At 39.1% G+C, this 19,553-nt stretch overlaps 1 protein-coding gene across 2 annotated transcripts in view; it reads right to left on the bottom strand.

The window, feature by feature from the left end:
• Positions 1-19,553, bottom strand: part of septin7a (septin 7a) — a 50,770-nt gene that overhangs the window by 4,375 nt on the left and 26,842 nt on the right. For both annotated transcript variants that reach the window (XM_079571308.1, XM_079571307.1), the window contains exons 3-9: positions 8,356-8,456; positions 8,143-8,277; positions 7,661-7,778; positions 5,500-5,592; positions 3,891-3,987; positions 1,566-1,617; positions 1,303-1,428 (exon numbers count right to left, since the gene is read on the bottom strand). In XM_079571308.1, coding sequence (XP_079427434.1) covers positions 1,303-1,428; positions 1,566-1,617; positions 3,891-3,987; positions 5,500-5,592; positions 7,661-7,778; positions 8,143-8,277; positions 8,356-8,456 — 722 coding nt within the window. The remainder of the gene's footprint in view (positions 1-1,302; positions 1,429-1,565; positions 1,618-3,890; positions 3,988-5,499; positions 5,593-7,660; positions 7,779-8,142; positions 8,278-8,355; positions 8,457-19,553) is intronic.

Raw genomic sequence — 19,553 nt, forward strand, 5'->3', positions numbered from 1 at the left:
GGTATATAATATATATATATATATATATATATATACCCATCAAAAGTTTTATGTTCTTTATTTTCAACACCATTTCCATTGTGTGATTCTCATTGAAGACGATAAACTATGAATGAACACATGGGATTATGTAGGAAACAAAAAAGGGTGAAATAACTTAACATATGTTTTTTATTTTAAATTCTTCCAAACTGCCGCCCTTTACACTTGGCATTTTCACGATGAGCTTCATAAGGTGCCTTTTCAATATTCTGAAGTGAAAACCATTTCTGGTGAAGCTCATTTGAGAAAATGTACAAAGTGCAAAGCAGTGATCAAAGCAAAAGGCGGCTTTTTAAACAATCTATTTCACCTTTTTTTTTGTTCAGATTTCCATATGAGCAACACCTTCAGTGAGAATCTACAATGTAAACAGTTTACATACGGTATATAAGGGCTGGAAGATTAACTATCCCCGAATAAATTTCATTTTCGAGCGACATTCGGGCAAGTGAAAATATAAAAGGCTTTCCCTTGGTGATCAATAAAGGGATATTTCAGTGTGTTTTCCTAGGTATCCAGAGTGTTGTTGATTTCTGAAGATATATATATTTTTTAATTCATGCCGACTTTAGTGGTGCTAGGCTAGTGCTGGGCTAGCACATGTCTATGGTAACTAGTAGCCTGCATTAAAAACAGTCTGACCCAAGCACAGTGCACTTGAGGCAAATCACTTACAACACCAGGCTACCCATATAAACATGTGTGTTGACTGAATATTGTTTGTAATATAACCATTTTGAATTTAAAAGAACTTATATTTGAGCAGCAACAGCTTCCTGGTTGTAGCTACGCAACGGCGGAGTGATCTGCTAGGTTACCGGATCTACAGCAGTTTGTTTTCCTGCGGCCGCCATTACTACACGTGGAATTCACAAAGGAGCTTTCTACAAATCAGATACTGCAACGTTTGGAGGACTATCCCATGATTTTGAAGAGGTTTTTAATGTAGGCTACTAGTTACCATAGACATGCGCTAGCCTAGCACTAGCCTAGCACCACTAAACTCTTCACATATAAGGACTGGATGAATAAAAAAAGAAAAGAAATCAACAACACTCTGGATAACTATGAAATGAGGCCCTATGTCAAAAATCCTGAAACATCCCTTTAAAGTCATTCCATTGTCACTTAAATTGTTGATCTTGGAAGTTTCATGACACCTTTGTGGCAACAGCAACACCCGGCTCCTCATAAAACAAGACAATCATAATTAAGTTGCGTGTGCGTGCACCGGTGTACATGATGAAAGCCAGCGCTTACTTGGTCAGCTGCCCTTTGTTCTTATTGTTGTCGACGCCGTTGTAGGTGACGGCTGCCAGTTTTCTGCTGCGGTAATTTTCATAGTGAACGTTGTTTGTCACGTCTTTCAAGTCCTGCATGTGAGTTCTGAAAGTGGCAAATAAGAGATCAGGTTACAGTGTCAAAAAGTCTACCAATGCCCAAACACAAAAGAGCCATGAGGTCAGCGTGATGAGAGTTTGGCTTTAGCTTTAGATTGTTTCAGTGTTGTACTGTGCACTCACCTGATGAGCATGTTCCGGAGGATTGTGAAGTCGCAATGTTCACTGTTTTCCACTGTCAAAAGAGAAAAATAATGACTACAATTAACCAAACATCCATTCATGGCTTTAGAATAATATATAATCCAGACAAAGTTATGAATGAAAGTTGCACTGCTTCAATTTGTTAAAGTATAGCTACAGCTCTTGCAGTTCTGGTGCACATTTGTGAGATTGATAGACATATGGATCAAGAAAATGAATTGTGAGTAGAAATAAAATAGTGTAATAGTAAAATATTCGGTCCCTTACTTTCCTTTAATCATCTTTTGCACAATGTCTACATCGAAGTCCTCCATAACACATTTGCAAACATTCTTATTGCATTGCACAAGCCTGCGGTTCCACACCCAGCCAGCAGGTGTCTCCCCGCGGTGCAGCTGCCTGCGGTCCCCTGAGGTTTCCATGCAGATCTGTGGTGGAGCGACTGCATATCTTCTCAGGGACCTCGCTGCCCTGTGTTCTCCCCTCCCTCTCCATAGTTACACTGACGACGCGCGGCCAGAGACATTTTGGGTATTCCCGCACTCGCTCCCCACGGACCCCACAGTACTGCGACTATGTTTAAGCACAGACCAGAGACGTGACACGCAACTGCTAATATTCCACCGGTATTAACACTTATTACTCCTGCCTAGTCATTATTGTGAATGTCGTTCTGCTATGACGACTACGACTACTACAAACAAAACAATGGCAACTATGTCCACTATTAAAACTACTACTACAACTACAACTAGGACCACGACAACTGTAACTACCAGGACTACTACTGCAACTTTCCACAACACAACTAGTACAGCTACTTTTATGGTTACAGCTATTTCAGTGATGTAGTTGCATATACAGAGATGGAATGCACTTAACATGCAGCTCCTAATGCTGCAACTACTACTTATATATACAGTACTATGCACTGGTATTTGAGAGGTTTTTACTGCGGTCTCCAGTTTAGTTGTTACCTTGTCACTTAATACATAACTACAGCTAAAACTACAATAACATACAATAGTACTAATACAACTATGGTTACTACAACTGCAGAAACAAACAACAACTATTGTTATTACAACAACTAGTACAAAAACACAGGGCTACTGTTGCTTTCACTACTACTGCTACTACAAGTGCCACCGGAGCTCAACCGTCCTGCACACCTCCGTCCTGGATCTGGTTCAGGATGCAAAAATCCTCAAGCTAACATATTGAAACATTCAAATATAAAAAAGGCACGACTGAGGCAAATCAGCTACGTGCCAACCACAGACCATAGTGCAAATACTTGACATGATAATACAAGAAAATGAAATTATGATACATCTACCACGTAGCTGATATGACACCATCATTCTTTTAAATTCTTAATCCAGGCTGCAGGAGTTTTTAATGGCCGTCTCTGTTTGGCCCAACAAGGGACGGACATTGAGAATTAGCTTTGGCTAAAATGTATGTCACGTACACTTCTGAAACATACTTGTCCCTATTTAGATAAACTTAAATAAAAATACTTTTTCATCTGGAACCCTCTGGTAGCAAGACTCCACACTAGCTCGTTTAATACACTGCATGATGTTCCTAAACGCTTCAGCAACGGTTCCCACTAATGCTTCACCTCGTCAGGGTTTCTATAGTTTAGCGACAAGTCAAATCTAACGCTTTTTAATGACATTTTAACGCACAATTACGATATTTTGAATGCTACAAATGCTAAAACCTGTGCATGTTTTATTTCTTAAATAAGGAGGGTCAATTTTGATATTCAAAAGCACACGGGGCAATGGGAAACTTCGAAGCAAAACTTTGTGTACAATTTCAGCCAAACCTGCAGCTGAATGTGTTTATGGGCCAACATTTTTGTATTTTTATGACTTTGTCCATTAAAAACAGTTGCACATTTGATTTAATACCAGTGGGAATCTAATTTAATGCTTTTTAATGACATTTAAGACCTTAACTTTGGTACAATTAATGACTTTTAATACTTTTTAATGCCCTGCGGGAACCCTGCTAATTTCAGTAAAACCTTTCTAGCGTTTCCCACAGTAACTTTGACTGTAGCAACAACTCAAAATCGATCCAGCCGATCACCAGGAGGGACGGACAAAACAGCGGCACGTGCTTCACATTACGGCTTCGCGAGTGACCACATCGCCGCACGTGATCCCGGCTCGATAACTCAATAACACAGGAAATATGGTGGATTTGTGGAAGTTGTGTATTGACGAGTGTGGGGCGAGAGGATGACCAGTGTGACCCGCGCGCGTCCACCCACCCATTCCCATTCCTCACCTTCGGCCACGCCCCAGGGGTACTGCCTCCCGCGCACCCTCTTTCCGTTGACCTCGATGATGGTGTTACTGCCCACCACGGCCAGGGGTAAGCGATCCTGCGGAGAGGGGAGGGGACACAACTGTTGCATAGCTCAGGGACGAGGCTTAAAAATAGTCTGTCTGCGCCAATACAGCATGTGGAGGAGATGAATGCAAGTGGGTCAGATTTGTCAATATGAGGAAAGGAGATCTTAACACGGCGATTTTATTTTGTCAAAAGTGGCGAGCCATTTTGGAATTTCACTAGCAATTAGCCACTGTTGCGCAATTAAACACTTTAAATTGGAATTTGCCATTGTTTTGAGCAGTGGAAGGTACTATAAAAAAATGAAAATAAATGTCAAGCCGCTTGTGTCTCAAAAAAAAAAGTGTTCAGAAAATGGCGCTATTTCAACATTTGTTAGCGTCACATTAAAGCAGTACTAAGTAACTCTTCCCCCTAGAGGCCATAAGCGCAACTGCAGGTGTCGTAGCATGTTACGATTTTTTAACTTATTAATTGTCTTGGAGAGTAAATACTACACTGACAGGAAAGGCGAAGGGAGAGAGGGTTACTGTGCATCCAATTATACAATGGAAATATTTTTTTTCACTCAAACTTTGCTGTAAATACTTTTTAAAGTGACGTTAGCCCACAGTTAGCTTTGCCCGTTAGCATGTTAGCTTCTTCTTCGTGATTCCATTAGTGTGTATTGCTTTCTCCACACCGGTGGCAGTTAAGTTGCAAACATGGTTTTCTGGTCAGAGACACCAGGGGGAGATGAAAGACCCTCCAATCATCCCATAAACACTTGTATTACCCCCACAGGGACTACGAAAAGGATTTATTAAGGTAAACAAGTTACTTAGTACTGCTTTAATGTTAGCCTTTAGCTTCAATGCTAAAACACTTATATGAACACAAATATTTAGATAAGTGTTTAGATGTGGCCTACAGTACCAACAGTCTCTTACCCCATTGACTGTTGTTACGGAACTTTTTATGGGGAAAAAGGGGGGGGTTTTGGATGGCATGTAGTGTGCGTAACCATAGAGATGTCAATGGCAGAGAAAACTAGAAACTTTAAAGACAATAAATCCTGGAACGTTATAGAAGCCACTGTGGAAAGTAAAATGATGTTTCCATAATTAAAGTAATGCAATATTTGATTTCGATAGATCTCATAACAATGTACAGTATTGTCCCAGACTCCCAGCCCTAACGTCCTGTACACTGATAAGTAGGAGGGATTTACAATTACGCTGCAAGGGTCTCCCTAAGCTCTTGGCATTTCATCAAAGTGAGGATTGGTTTAGCAAGGAGGTTGCCACGGATACTTGGATGTACCTCGGTAATTGGCGACCCACCTGTTCAGGGACTGCAGATGGAAACTAGCTGAAGCGAAATCTGGGGTAAAGCATCATGTCTTTGCACATGGTCTAAACTAAACTATACTTGAAATAAGATAATTGTTATTTAGTTTGTGAAGTGAAAATGTACGATCTGTTTTAAGACAGACATTTTCTTATTCAGAAACTAAACACAGACGTACACTAAACTTGGTGCTTATGCTTTAAGTAAACATTACCTTGATTTTTCTGATAAACTTCATTTCCTCTTCGTCATCCGTCTCGGGGAACTCGTAGATTTTGATTTTGTGCTCTTGAATTTCTCTCATAATCTATACAAACAGGAAAGGGGGGGGGGGGGGGAAATGACAGATGAATCAATAACACAAGCATATCTGACTGCAAAGAGTCAATATTCAATACAGGAATTGGTCAATACAAAGTGGAACAAAGGTTTTGAGTTCAACATGTACCAACAAAAACAGCAAGAGAAGCTCATAATGTCATTTAGCAACAGGGAAACCGCTAAGTGAGGAGACGCAGTCGTCACGGGTGTAAAATATGACACTGACTTCCTGTTTGTGTTTTCACAGGCCGTGTGACAGAAATATGCATGTTATTTTAAAGCTGGACACATAGAATTGCAAAAGGATCACAAGGTTCTGCAAACACGTGGTTTTCATTGCAAAAATCCTCACATACAAATGGTTCATTTTAGTAAAAAAAAACAAAACAAAAGGACAAGTTGTGGTTGGCAAACTTTGCCATTTGTAAATACTGATATCGCCTATTTCTACACGTTTCTATTACTACTACTTCATAGGGTGGTTTTAACTTTTCAAGGATAATAATAGTGCATTGGATTCATTTGGCAGTGTCCAAATGTCGTTCTTTAAATCCTTATTTAGTCCCGACTAAATCAGACCTGGTTAGACTAGCTCCTGATTAATTACTAACTTAGCCCAAGTTAAATCCTAGTTTAGACCTTGTATAAATCAACTGGTTGAGCAACACTGGTTTGAAGCCATTTTACTGAGGGCACTGGTTATTTCACGACATATTTCAGCTTAGTTTTAGTCTTAGTCTTTTGACAAAGATGTCATTTAGTTTTAGTAAAGATTTAGTCAAATAATTCTCCAATTAAAACCTAGTTTTAGTCGACTAAAATTGCACATAAATTGAGTTGACTGAATTTAGTCAATCACATTAATCATATTTAATCAAAGTCCTCTGTGTAATGTTTGTTCTCCATATGGACAAAGCACAGAGCTGTTCCTTTGGCAGTAAATTTAACTGATGTGTGAGGCTGTTTTCAACTCTCATTGGACGTTTTTATGATTTTAGTCTCTTCTTTTCATTTGTATTTTGTATTGTTTTAGTTGACAAAAATATCTGGACATTTCAGTCATGATTTTAGTCTCAGAAACAACTTTTAATTTAGTTTCAGTCTAATTTTAGACAATAAAATATTAGTTTGATAAAATATTTTAAATCAACGAAATTAACACCGGGGTTAGGGCTGGTGCTCTTGGTTGCCGTGGCTCCGACAGCAGTGAGTAGACATGGTGCCCACATTTTCTCTCTTGCATTGAACACCGCTAAAGTCAAGTTGCAGCTTTATCTGTTGGCTCCTTCTTTAAGCCATTATAAAAAAAAAAGCTTTACATTCAATATTTTATCAATTATATTGTCAAACATTACAATTCTCTTTTATATGGTGATATACATTTTAGGCCATATCACCCTGCCCTGCTGTTCAGGAGCAAAAGGAGACCCAAAAGTGTCGCAGGACCCTTTTCAGAGTCGTTGAACACTTCTTCAAACATTAACTGAGAAAGTATTGTAGCACTTTGTGATTAATGACAGTTATCGGATGGTTTATATTATGATTTCAGCTTTTGAGGGTTATCTAAAGCTAATTCAACAACAATTTGTGGGGAAAATACTTTTATAACAAACAAACCAGTTGAGAACCACTGCTCTAAACTAAAGGGTCAGCAGGTTTTATGCATAAAAGGGCTCCATGAAGACAAGCCATGTTGTTTTGTGCACGTGACGTATTTAGCCTGAATCATTTCAGTTCATAATTATAATTGTTCAAGTTGCAATGGCTCAAGTACCGGGAAAGATGATGCCACAGAAAATGCGGGTCTACATTGCCACAAATCGTGATCAGAGATGCATAAATAAGCATTGCTGTTGAACAGTCTGTTTAGAATGAGGTGACCGCATGAGAAAGGCCGGAGCAGGTGGTGTGAAGTCAGCGTGAGGTGCAGAGGCTCCGTGTTGTGGCAGGCGCACAAAAACACATGTGTTAAAATAGCAACATTTGGCCTCGTCGTTAAGAGGCCCCTGTCGAAACAAAAACATGAGGATTTACAATCCACTGCGGCCCCTCACCTGTCTCTTGAACTGCTGGCACTCCTCGGGCGTCATGGTGTCCGCTTTGGCGATGAGGGGAATGATGTTGACCTTTTCGTGTAACCGTTTCATAAACTCGATATCGAGCGGCTTGAGTCTGCAGAGGCACAGAGGACGACACAGGACACATGGAGATGATGATGACTGCGATGCTTCATGCTTTTGGCTGACCGGAGCGTGAACATCTGGAGGCCCCCCGACCACACCGTAAATCTACGCTGCTCAAACCCCAAAAAAACAATTCTTAAAAATACTATTATGGTTTATGCTATTTTATGTTCACCTCTGTGTCCGGGGCAAACCGAGCGCTGGAATTTATGGGGTTTTGACCACAGTTTTTGGAGGCTAAATTCTAACAAAACAAGCCTAGTGCTGAATAAAGTGCAAGCCGGACTCCTCGCCTCACAGGTTTCACACAGAGCAAGACAGCACTGAATAAAGAGGTTCTGAGAAGCACATACCCGTGTCCTGAAGGCGCGATGAAGTAGAGGCAGCACTGGACCCTGTTGTCGGGCATCTGCCGTCTGTTGACGCGGGACTCTGCGTTCAGGTAGTCCTCAAACTTATTGTCAATGTAATCGATGACCGGCTGCCAGCTGGGGGAAAGCAGAAAGGACATTCAAATACATGGTCGATTAAAAATGATCATCAACGTAGGATATGACAGAGCTCACCAGTTGCTGTTGTCGACGGCGTCGCCAAAGCCGGGAGTGTCAACAATAGTGAGTAACAGCTGGACTCCTCCCTCCTTTACGAGAACTTTAGACTGTTCCACCTGCAAAGGGACACAATCACAAACGTTTTAAACCTTAATGAATAAGTTAAAGAGAATTCTATAGAGTTACGCTGCTGGCCATACAGTACTGTACAATGGTGTCATTCCTAGGCCTGTCACGATAACAAATTTGAAGTTCGATATATCGAGGCAGGAAAGTATCGCGATAAACGACAATATTGACTCTAACGATACTAGATACTGCCAACTCTCAGGCATAAAAATGACAGTAGTAAGTGCATCATCATATCATAAATACCACACAAGCTGCAATAAACATGAAATATAATGGAACTACAAAGAAAAAATTGGGGGGAATGCTGATGAATGTACAGACGATAAATATCTATGCCAAAAATCTATTGTTTAACTATTACTTATTGAACGATAAGTCGATATAGTAATTATCGTGACAGCAAGAGGCACCAGTTTTTCCTTTTGGATCCAAAAAGAAAAACTGGGTTGGGTTGGAGAAGTCGCCGATAGCGAGTAGCAGTTCGATACCACAGAAAACCAATAAAAACAATAACAAAGCCCCTGTAAAAAATATCCCAAAACGTAAAAGGCCCATCATGATCAATACTACTATGGCAAAAAAAAAAACAGTTTATTGATCGTCACTGTATAAAACAAAACACGCGCCTGGGTCAAATGTTTGCTAGCATCCTACAAAAACGCCGCACAGCCGAGCTCGCGGACTGAGATCCTCGGTGAGGTCAGACCGGAGCGCAGCGGTGGATAAACAATGCTGCCTCTGCCCACGGCACCAGAACCACAGGGGGACGAGCGTTTGATCAGCGCGACAGGCCTCGTGATCTGATTTCATCGGAGCCTCACTCGGGCCATATCAAAGTCTTGTGAGATCCCAAACCCGCTGCACTTCAAGTCTTATCTACAGTGCGCTCACAGGGTATGACAACATGGCCTAAAATACTTCCAACAGGCTGGAGAGTCTCAAAACTACTGTAGGCAATGAAGATGTGATGGAATTTGGGAAAGCTTTAAGGAAAGTCCCCATTTGAGCTGAAAAGTCCTTGAAAATGCTTATGCCCATTTTTTGGAACTATATTTGTGTTGGTATTCTTCGTTGTATTACTTCATATAATGCATACAAAGCTACAACGGGTGAAATGAACTCAGTCATACATTCGGAGTACAACAAAACTCTGTAGGCAAAGATGAGAGCGAAAACAAAACGGCTGCCATCTATTGACAGGAAATGATTTGTAGTGGAGGCAAATTGAGTGCTAAACTGATCTCTGCTCTCGAAGGAGGCTGGAATTTGCTTACTCAAACAAGTATAAGTGATTTAAAACACAACTCTGGCAATGTTGGAACAAAATCAGTAGTATAGAAAGATGTATATTGTAAAAATCGATCGTTATGTTATAAAAACATACCTGGAGACGTTTTTGTTTCATCTACAAATCCTGCATATTAGTCCGTCTTCACCAAAGCAGTTGTAATCCTGTTTATAGGCAAACTTCCCATTTTTGTCAGTAGCCATCATTGTTCTAAGTAAGGCTGAACGATATTGAAGTAACTTGCGATGTGGCTGTGCAATATCGCCATTAGTTTTTACTGCGATATTTCAACACAATATGCTCCACTTTAATTAAACACAAAGTAAAGTTTTTCAGCAAACTGCGTCAAAACAAGACTTACAAAAACACTACGTCAACACCAGAACAGGACTAAAATGTTTCACAATTTTTCACTCTTTTTTGCCATTTTCTGGTGGAATATCAACTTATTTATCACATACAAATAAAGTCAAGTGTAAATCAGGCCCATATGGATATTTTCTCACAGCAGATTGTGCAGTAGAAGTGAAAAAACGGCAGTTGTAGCAAGCGCTAGCTAACCGTTAGCATTAGCCCGATGCTAACATGTAGCATCAAGTTAGCATTCTCTGTTATTCATGTATTTATGGGCTGTTGAACCACTTTGCTCCTCCCCATGTCTTTGTATCATTATTTAGTAGAAACTATGTTCATAATTCAGCATTTGTTACAGTAGTTTTTGAATAATTAGAGAAAAAAATTTTCAAAATTGTTTTCCTCCTTAACTGTTTTAAAAATGACCATATATGGGCGATTCCAGAGATGCCGTCTGTATCTATCTGGGAAGGAGGGACTTTACAAAAAATAACATATATATTATTACTTACTAAACATCAAAAAGCAAGACCAGGTGATCAATTTTGCACATTTTATCAAATCTGTAAAACATTTAGACTTCAAGACTATCACTTTAACTAAAACTGAACGTACTCACATTTATAAGTTCAATGGATTGTCTATTTGCAAACTCAGCCAAAAACAAAGTCAGATGAAGTCTTGCGATATATTGTGGCTTCTTGCGTGAGATATTCCACCAGATAATATCGCGATACGATATTTTTGTGATATATTTACTATATTACTAGTTCTAAGTTTCATTTTGCTACATCCATGTCATCGATCAAAATGAAGCATTTGCCGCTTAAACATCCAGTCACAGTGGAAAAGGTAACAATCGTTTTTACTCAAGAGTACAGATACTTCATTATAATTTTACTCAAGTAGAAGTAAAAAGTACTGTATGATAAAAAGTACAATTGAGTAAATATAACTGAGTACTACTGATCGTTTCCCTTCTCACAGCAGAAGGAGCAGATTTGCGCCCTCTGCAAATGTTTTCTATTACAACATTTTATATCCTCTTAAGCCCTACGACATTATTTACATTATACTACAAAAAATATCAAGGCTGAGAGGTTTAAAAGTAATAACAGAATGAGCAGAATGAGGTCCCTTTAACAGTCTGGAGTCCAAGTCCGGGCTATAAATCTCAAGCCAAACAAGCTAAAGTTGCGATGGAATGTGTGTAGTAACTGTCCGCCGCCGTAATTTGGGCGAGCTCCATAGGAAGTCCACATTTGGGCTCAGACCTCAGCCAGAGTCAGCCGCGCACAGGATGCACTTAGGGAGCGCCGCAGAATGTCGGCGGTCGCTCGCTCGCACTAACCGTTTTATTTAGTTCCACAACTTTAAAGCGGGCGCTCAGACCGTAGCACACCTCCCTGACCGCGAAGGAGGGGCGGGCCCGGGCTACAACCTGCTCATTATCGCACCAGGAAGGCTCGGGGATGACGGGTCGGTTTGGGAAAATGAGTGGTCACCTGAACTAACAAGGTTTTGAAAGTGGCATCTTGAAAGGGGAGCGTCTGCTATTACGGGCGTGCCATTACGCGTGGACGCTGTAGCATTAGACTTGTTGACATTGCTAACAATATACGGGAGATTGTAATGTTGCTAGCGAGGCAGTGTTTACCCTACGCAACCAGGAAGTGCTTTTCGGACAATTGACGTTGCAGCTAAATATAGGCAAGGACTAAAACTAGCATTAGCGCTTGACCAAAGTATGGCTGCATTTGGATGTGGTATCCAATCTTAACCTCCCTGACCCCCATATCCCCAGACAAGCGCCCTTCCAGATGATCCATGAACTTTAGCCCTTTAGTGCGGCAGACAGGCTAAATTTAACTTGACCTCCCGCATCAGAAACAAATAATGAAGTTCTTTCAGTGGGCGAGTCGACACTATTAGCGAGGCTTAACTATGCAGAAGGGCCCGACTTTAATAGCGCTGAAGAACCCCTTTGTGTCACTCCCCGGACAGGACGAGTCTAGAAGCAGACGTGCCCATTACCGAGACACGCTGCCCACAGACGGTGAGCTCATGGGAAAACAGAGAGCGAAAACATTGGGCTTTTATGGACCTTTGCTATGCCATGCCCCGGATCGTGTAACCGCGCATTCAGTCGGGACATATTTTAGGGGGAATTCATACCTTACAGTGGAAAGAATGATGACAGGTTGTTTGTGATGCTAACCGTCTCTTCGCCCTGTCACAGAATAGCCTTTAAGCTGTCAAAATGTTTTGATCTGGTTTGTGGTTAATCCCTCTGTTATTACTGGGCCTGCCCACATGAAACAAAAACTGGCACAGAGTTTTTTTATTTTTTTTTTTTTTTATTTTTTTTTTTTTATTCATTCAACATAAAAGCACAAGATACACTTACAGATAGTGCACCAACCCAAAAAACCCTCCCTCCCTCCCTCCACCCCCATTTACACTCATTCTCACTCATTCACACTCATTCACACAAAAAGGGCTTTTACCTACAGTACAGTACTCAGGCTCCCACAGTAAACATCACTGCAGTCAGCAAAGAAACAAAGTTCGTGGCACAGGAAACTGTGTGTGTTGCTGGTCCATTGACGGCACCATTTTCATTAGCTACAAGTTCATCCATAATTGTTTTAATTTTATTTTAGGTACTTTTTGTCTATTTTTTTTTTTTTTTTTTCAAAAAAAAACTATAGGACATTATCTTCACCAGACCAGGTCTATATAGGGTTCTTAAAACCAGGTCCAATCCAGATCATGTCCAGGTCGGGCTCAGCAACACACACTTTCATTTATATGTACACTCAAATTAGGAGAACAACAGATTTCATATAATCTAATCAAAATGACACTTTCAAAATAAGCATTTGAGACCATCCCATCTACTTTTGTGTTTTTTGGCATCATTATCTGTTTCAACCATATACTTTTCTAAAGTTAAGAAATTCTGAATAAATGTTTTAAAGAAAGTAATATTAAGTGAATATCTATTTTTGGCCTTAAAAATAAACCTTTTACCGAGTACAATAATTAAATTAACTAAATCATGACAGTCAATAAATTCTCCTAATGTAACAGAAACCACATCAAGCTTCATAAACAAACCAATCCTTAAACACATTTTTTCAACTTCTACCCAAAACAAAGACACAATATGACAATACCAAAACAAATGCAGGGTAGATTCGGACTCGTGACCACAAAAACGACAAACATCTGATTCTATCATATTCCACAGTTTTAGCATTTTACCCGTGGGTAAGAAGTTATAAATAATTTTAATTTGAAAGTAACGATTTTGCACATCGATAGTAGTTTTGTAGATTAATTTGAATATTGCGTCCCATGGCAACGGGGAGTCAAAGTAGTCCTCCCATTTTCCACATGTACTATATGGGGCAGCCTTCAGAGATTTCTTTATTAAATAAAAATTGTATATTTTTCTATTTATTTTTGTTCCTTTTTGCCAACTAGAGTTTCTTATTGGAGGTTTACAGACCGATAATTTAGTAGTTCCATAATTAATTACTTGCTTCCATTTTTTCCCAATTACTCCTGTTAGTTGAGTAAATGAAAAGCTGGAACAGGCATCGCCATACGTAGTTCTGAATTCATCATACTCCATGATCTTACCGTTCTCATTGATAATATCATTGACAAAAATGATTCCTCTTTCAAACATATTCTTCCAAAAGAAAGGCTTTCCATCTATTAGAATATTAGAGTTCATCCATATTATCTGCTGCAAAATGTCGTCTCTTTTTTCTGGTACATAAAATTGAAAGCACCACCATGAGTGGATTGTTTCTTTTATGAACCCCGAGATATTTCCCAGCAGACTCACTACATATGGAAAATGGGAAGGCATCACTTGGAGAAACGGATACAATTTCTTATGATACAGTACATGTTTTTTGTCCAGCAGGACACTTGTGTACCACTCGGTATTGAGATACATCTTTGGAACAATTGATGCTTTTAAAGACAGACACATAGCTTCAAGGTTTAGAAGTTTCAGACCCCCATATTCATATTCATTGTACAAAACCTTTCTTTTGATCTTTTCTGGCTTGCCGTCCCAGACAAAATCGAATACCTTCTGCTCATAAACCTTAAAAAAGTTTTGTGATGGAGCTGGTAATGACAAAAATAGATAAATAAACTGAGGAATAATTAAAGAGTTGACAATAGATATTTTACCATACAAAGTTAAGGATTTCCCTTTCCATAATTGCAGTATTTTATCCAGCTTTCTTAGTCGATTATCATAATTTACTGAACCTAGGTCTTCCAGATTCTCTGGGATAACAACACCAAGTATGTTAACTGGTCCATCTGTCCACACAACAGGCACTTTGCATTCCATTTTAAACGACGTTCCCTTTAAACTTCCGATCCTTAATATTTTACATTTTTCATAATTAAGCTTTAGTCCAGATTGCTGTGAAAAGATGTCCAAAAGATTTAGAAGGTTTTGTAAACAATGAGGATTGGGACTGATGAAGAAGCTTGTATCGTCTGCATACATTGTTATTTTACTTTCAATATTATTATTACTGAGCCCTTCAATATTTTTGTTCAATCTGACTTTTATCGCCAATATTTCCATAGCAGTAATAAATAAGTATGGAGACAGAGGGCACCCTTGTTTTAAGCCTCTTAACAGAGGTATTGTCCCAGAGATGTATCCATTATTGATAATCCTACAGTTTGTTTTATTATATAACGTGTTGATCCAGTGCAATAAGGAGTCACCAAAATTGAAAAAAGCTAAGCTTTTACAAATAAAATCTAGGCTAATTTTGTCAAATGCCTTCTCCAGATCGGCAACAAAGATTAATCCTCTTTTATTTTCCGTATTATAATTTTCTATAATTTCTAATAATTGTCTAATATTGTTTCCTATGTTTCTTCCTTGTAGGAAACCCGATTGATCTTGGTGAATAATGTTTGACAAAACAGACTTTAGTCTTGTAGCCAAACATTTAGCCAGGATCTTAGCATCGTAACACTGAAGTGTTATTGGTCTCCAATTTTTTAGATAAACTGGGTCTTTATACTGACCATTTGCTTCCTGTTTCAATAACAAAGAAATAAGACCTTCTGTTTGAGAGTTAGACAAAGAACCCATTGTATATGAGTAATTGAAACTAGAAAGCAATGGTTTCTTAATCTCTTCACAGAATACTTGATAAACCTCAATAGGTATTCCGTCTAATCCTGGGGTTTTCCCTGGATGAAAGGACTTAACAGCTTCCATGAGCTCTTCTTCTCTAATGAGGCCTTCACACGATTGGCTTTCTTCTAAATTCAATTTTTTTTCTTCATAATTTTCTGGAAAAAATTGTGTAGTTTCAGGAGGGATTACCGGTTTTGAAAAAATATTTTTAAAGTAATTTTCCATTTCTTTCAACAATGTGGTGTGTGTAGCCAATACCTTTCCATTTGTTTGAATAAGCTTGGAAATGTTCTTTTTTGAATGATTTTTTGTTTGGATATTTAGAAAGAATTTTGAACATTTCTCACCTTTTTTCATCCAGATTGCTCTATTGCAATCATAACTTTTCAATAATTGTTTTTCAACTAAGTCTGCTAACTCCTCCTGTTTGGCTGCTACAAAATTCAGTTGCTCATTAGTTGGATTATCATTGCTATCAATAATTTGTTGTAAATCCTCAATTTCTTTCTTTAATTCCTGTTCTGCCATTTTAAGTTGTTTTTTTTTCCATGAAGAGTACGCAATGGCATATCCCCTAAAACAACATTTGAAGGCTTCCCAGACTATTTGGGGATTTGAAGATCCAACGTTATTTTTAAAAAAGTCAGTAATAAATTGCTTTGTTTTTTCAATAAATTCATCATCCTTTAGAAGCATTTGATTAAACTTCCAATATCCAGGCCCACGTGTATTATCTTCAATTGCAATATTTAATCCTATACAATTATGATCTGAGCGCAATTTGTCATCGATTGATATTGCAGTTACTTTGCTTAGCAATGAAAATGATATTAAAAAATAGTCAATACGACTTGCCTGATTTTGTCTTCTCCATGTATACCGAACTAAACTAGGATTCTTTAATCTCCAGATATCAATTAAATCAAATGCATCCATAACATTTTGAATCTTTTGTAAAGACTGAGGATGATAATCCATTGAAGAATTCCCTTTTCGGTCCATAACTTTATCCAGGGCAACATTAAAGTCCCCCACAGTAATAATTTCCCCTTGTTGTTTCTGCAACATTTCCCTTATTTCTTCAAAAAAAGAAGGTTCATCACCATTTGGCCCATACAAATTCAAAACACAAATATTTTGACCCTGAATGATCATATTTAATATTAACCAGCGTCCTTGTGAGTCGTTTTCCATAGAGTTAAATTGAAAATTAACTTGTTTTTTTATCAAAATCATAACACCTCTTGAATTTCTGTGACCATGTGAAAAGAAAATCGGACCATCCCATTCTTTTCTCCATTTTTCTTCATCTACATTTGTTGAATGCGTTTCTTGAAGACAAAAAATATCTTGTTTTTTTTCCTTCAGCCACATAAATATAAGTTTTCTTTTTCTGTTGTCTGCAAGACCATTACAATTATAACTAATTATTCCAACTTCATTATCGTTCTTATAAATCATGAGACCTGAGTGAATTCATTATATTTTATTGGTTCCTTTAATACCATAAGTTTCATAACCATGAAAATCTTGTAACTAAAAACCACAGTATCACCTGCTATGTCCGAGGAAATCAATATCCCCTCTAATAAACCCACAGACACACCATTCACCCCACATGCACACCCACAGCACACAGGACAAACAAACACATACCCCCCAAAATAAAACCTTCGTTGACCGTTTCCCAACATCTAACTACATTGTCCAGTCCCAGAATAAACTGAAAAGCTCCAAAACGAAATGTCAAGTCATGTTAGTCAAGCCGTCGTCATGGTGATGTCGCGATGACGCAATCACTGCGCGACATTGTTATTGTTCCTCACGTGTATCCCCATGTCTGTACAGTTCACCGTTAACGTACAGTTTATCGACAACAAGGCGAGCTTGTTGTCCCTTCTGCCTAAAGGACTTCATAATTGGAATTAACTTACGTCGTTTCTCCACCACTTCCGTTGGGTATTGGCTGGTTATGAAGAATGTAGTGCCTTTCAGCCTTTTGGAGAGAGCAAGCACTCCGTCTTTGCATTTGGAGCTAGTAAACTTCACAACCATAGGTCTCGGTTTACCATCCTCCTTGCGCTTGCCAATCCTGTGTGCTCGTTCCATTTGGATCCTCTTGACGTCTTCCTCCGGGATTCCGAGTTGCTCCTGCAGAAAGGCTCTGACGAGGTTCTCCGCGATGCTGTAAGTTTCTCCTACATCTTCGCTAATCCCCATGATCAGCAGGTTGTCCCGCATGCTCCTGCAGCGGAGCTCCAACAGGTCCGCCTTTAGCTTCTCATTCTCCGTTGTCAGTCTAGTAGTTTCTAGTTTCAGGCTTGTTACCTCTACTTTTTGCGTTGCCTGTTCCCTTTTTATTTCCTCCATTTCAGCATGATTGTACTCGACTGATCTTTTTAGTTCTGCAACGTCAGTTTTCAGTTCATCCAAAATGTCCAGTTTTCCAAGTTTTTCAACCATGGCTTGCAACATTTTTCGATCGTCCGGAGTAAATGTTGCATTTTCGTCCAGATCACTCGAAGATAGTTGATCACGGATGCGTTTAGGTTCCCTTGATCCGCGTTTTGGCATGGCTGCAGGGGAACAATAGGCCACTCAGCGTTGGAGGCTTCTTATCTTTAGCCAAATCACACTCGTGAGTAGTTATCTATCTCACCAATTGCGTAGAGGTGGATATATATAACGAAACGACTTCGATCTTATGTTACTGGTGCATTTATGCTATTTATAACATTAAATACTGGGACTTGTGTAGAGACGGTCTCAGCTCACGTTCCTCACAGCGGCCATCTTTCAGTTGTTTGAGTTTCCTAAGAACACAAAAGCACTGGTGAGCTAATTTTCTCCTGGCACAGAGTTTGTCTTCTCCATCAGCACAAATGATCTAAAGTGAAATATTTTCAAACAGAATTAATAAAACCTGGATGTCTTTAGAGTTTTAAAATCAACACCTTCACCAGACTCTGGTCATTTCAGTGTTTACGTTTTTAAGCTAGCACACACTGTTTTTAGCCTTATTTACTCTGCTTTATCCCCTCCACAGTTTCTAGAAATGAGTCATAAGTATACGTTTTTTTTACAAGTAACGTAACAATTACTATTGGACACTCTAGCTTTGAAATTTCATGCTCTATACCTGAAAAATATCCATGTGAGAAAATCAAATGCTATTAGCAATAAAGGCAAAAGTCCATTTAGAAAATAAAGCATTTAAAGCAATACTAAGTAACTTGTTTACCTTAATAAATCCCTTTTCGGATTCTCTGAAAACCACAATTGCAACTTGACTGCCATCGGACCGGAGCCACCAATACACACTAATAGAATCACGAAGAAGCTAACAGGCTAACGGGCATAGCTAACTGCGGGCTAGCACCACTTTAAACAGAATTTTGAGTGAAAACAATTATTTCCATTGTATAATTGGATGTACAATATCCCTCTCTCCCTTCGCCTTTTCTGTCAGCGTAGTATTTACTCTCATGGACAATTAATAAGTAAAAAAAAAAATCGCAATTTGCAACGACACCTGCAGTTGTGCTTATGGCCTCTAGGGGCATGAGTTACTTAGTACTGCTTTAAGTTATAACATGTGGAACAGCCTAATCTGAATAATGCATGATGTGAATGTGAATTAGGAAAAACCGGTATTAGCTTTAAACATTTGTAAAACATGAATGGCACAGCTTGTCCCATATACAGGCTGGGTTTTGGGGAAGTCGAGGGCGAGTGTCTGGCAGGTGTGAAATTCTTTTCCAGCTGCAATGTGGAGCGACAGACGATCAAATTTCACCTCAACTGCCTGCACTTTTGAGGCTCCCCAAGTTGAGGAAAGAGTGGAACAACGTGCCGGGTAAATGGAAGTTTTCACAAATGCTACACGAAGCAGCAAGTGCAGTGTTTGAACTACTTAGTTACTGAACACTGAAGTGAAAGAGTAAAATTAGTCCTGTTGCTTTTGTGGCTAAATGGTGTTTACTTTTATAAGTGGCAAATGCATGAAACTGTTGACTTGAGTTTGCCCAAATAATAGTTCAAGCATCACACGGTGTCCAAGCTGGAAAAGTAAGCAGCAACAGAAGAACAGAAACTCAGCACTTAGCATCATAATACCGGTTATGTAATCTTGCAAAGTGGAGCATTACCAATTCAAAACATCTGCCAACATACTGTACTTCAGCAAAACGGGTGTCGACAAGTAACAGGCAATTTAAGAAACCGTTTCAAATCTCTTGACTGGCG

This window comes from Gobius niger (genome assembly GCF_951799975.1).
Source record: "Gobius niger genome assembly, chromosome: 14".
In the NCBI taxonomy this organism is placed as follows: Eukaryota; Metazoa; Chordata; class Actinopteri; order Gobiiformes; family Gobiidae; genus Gobius; species Gobius niger.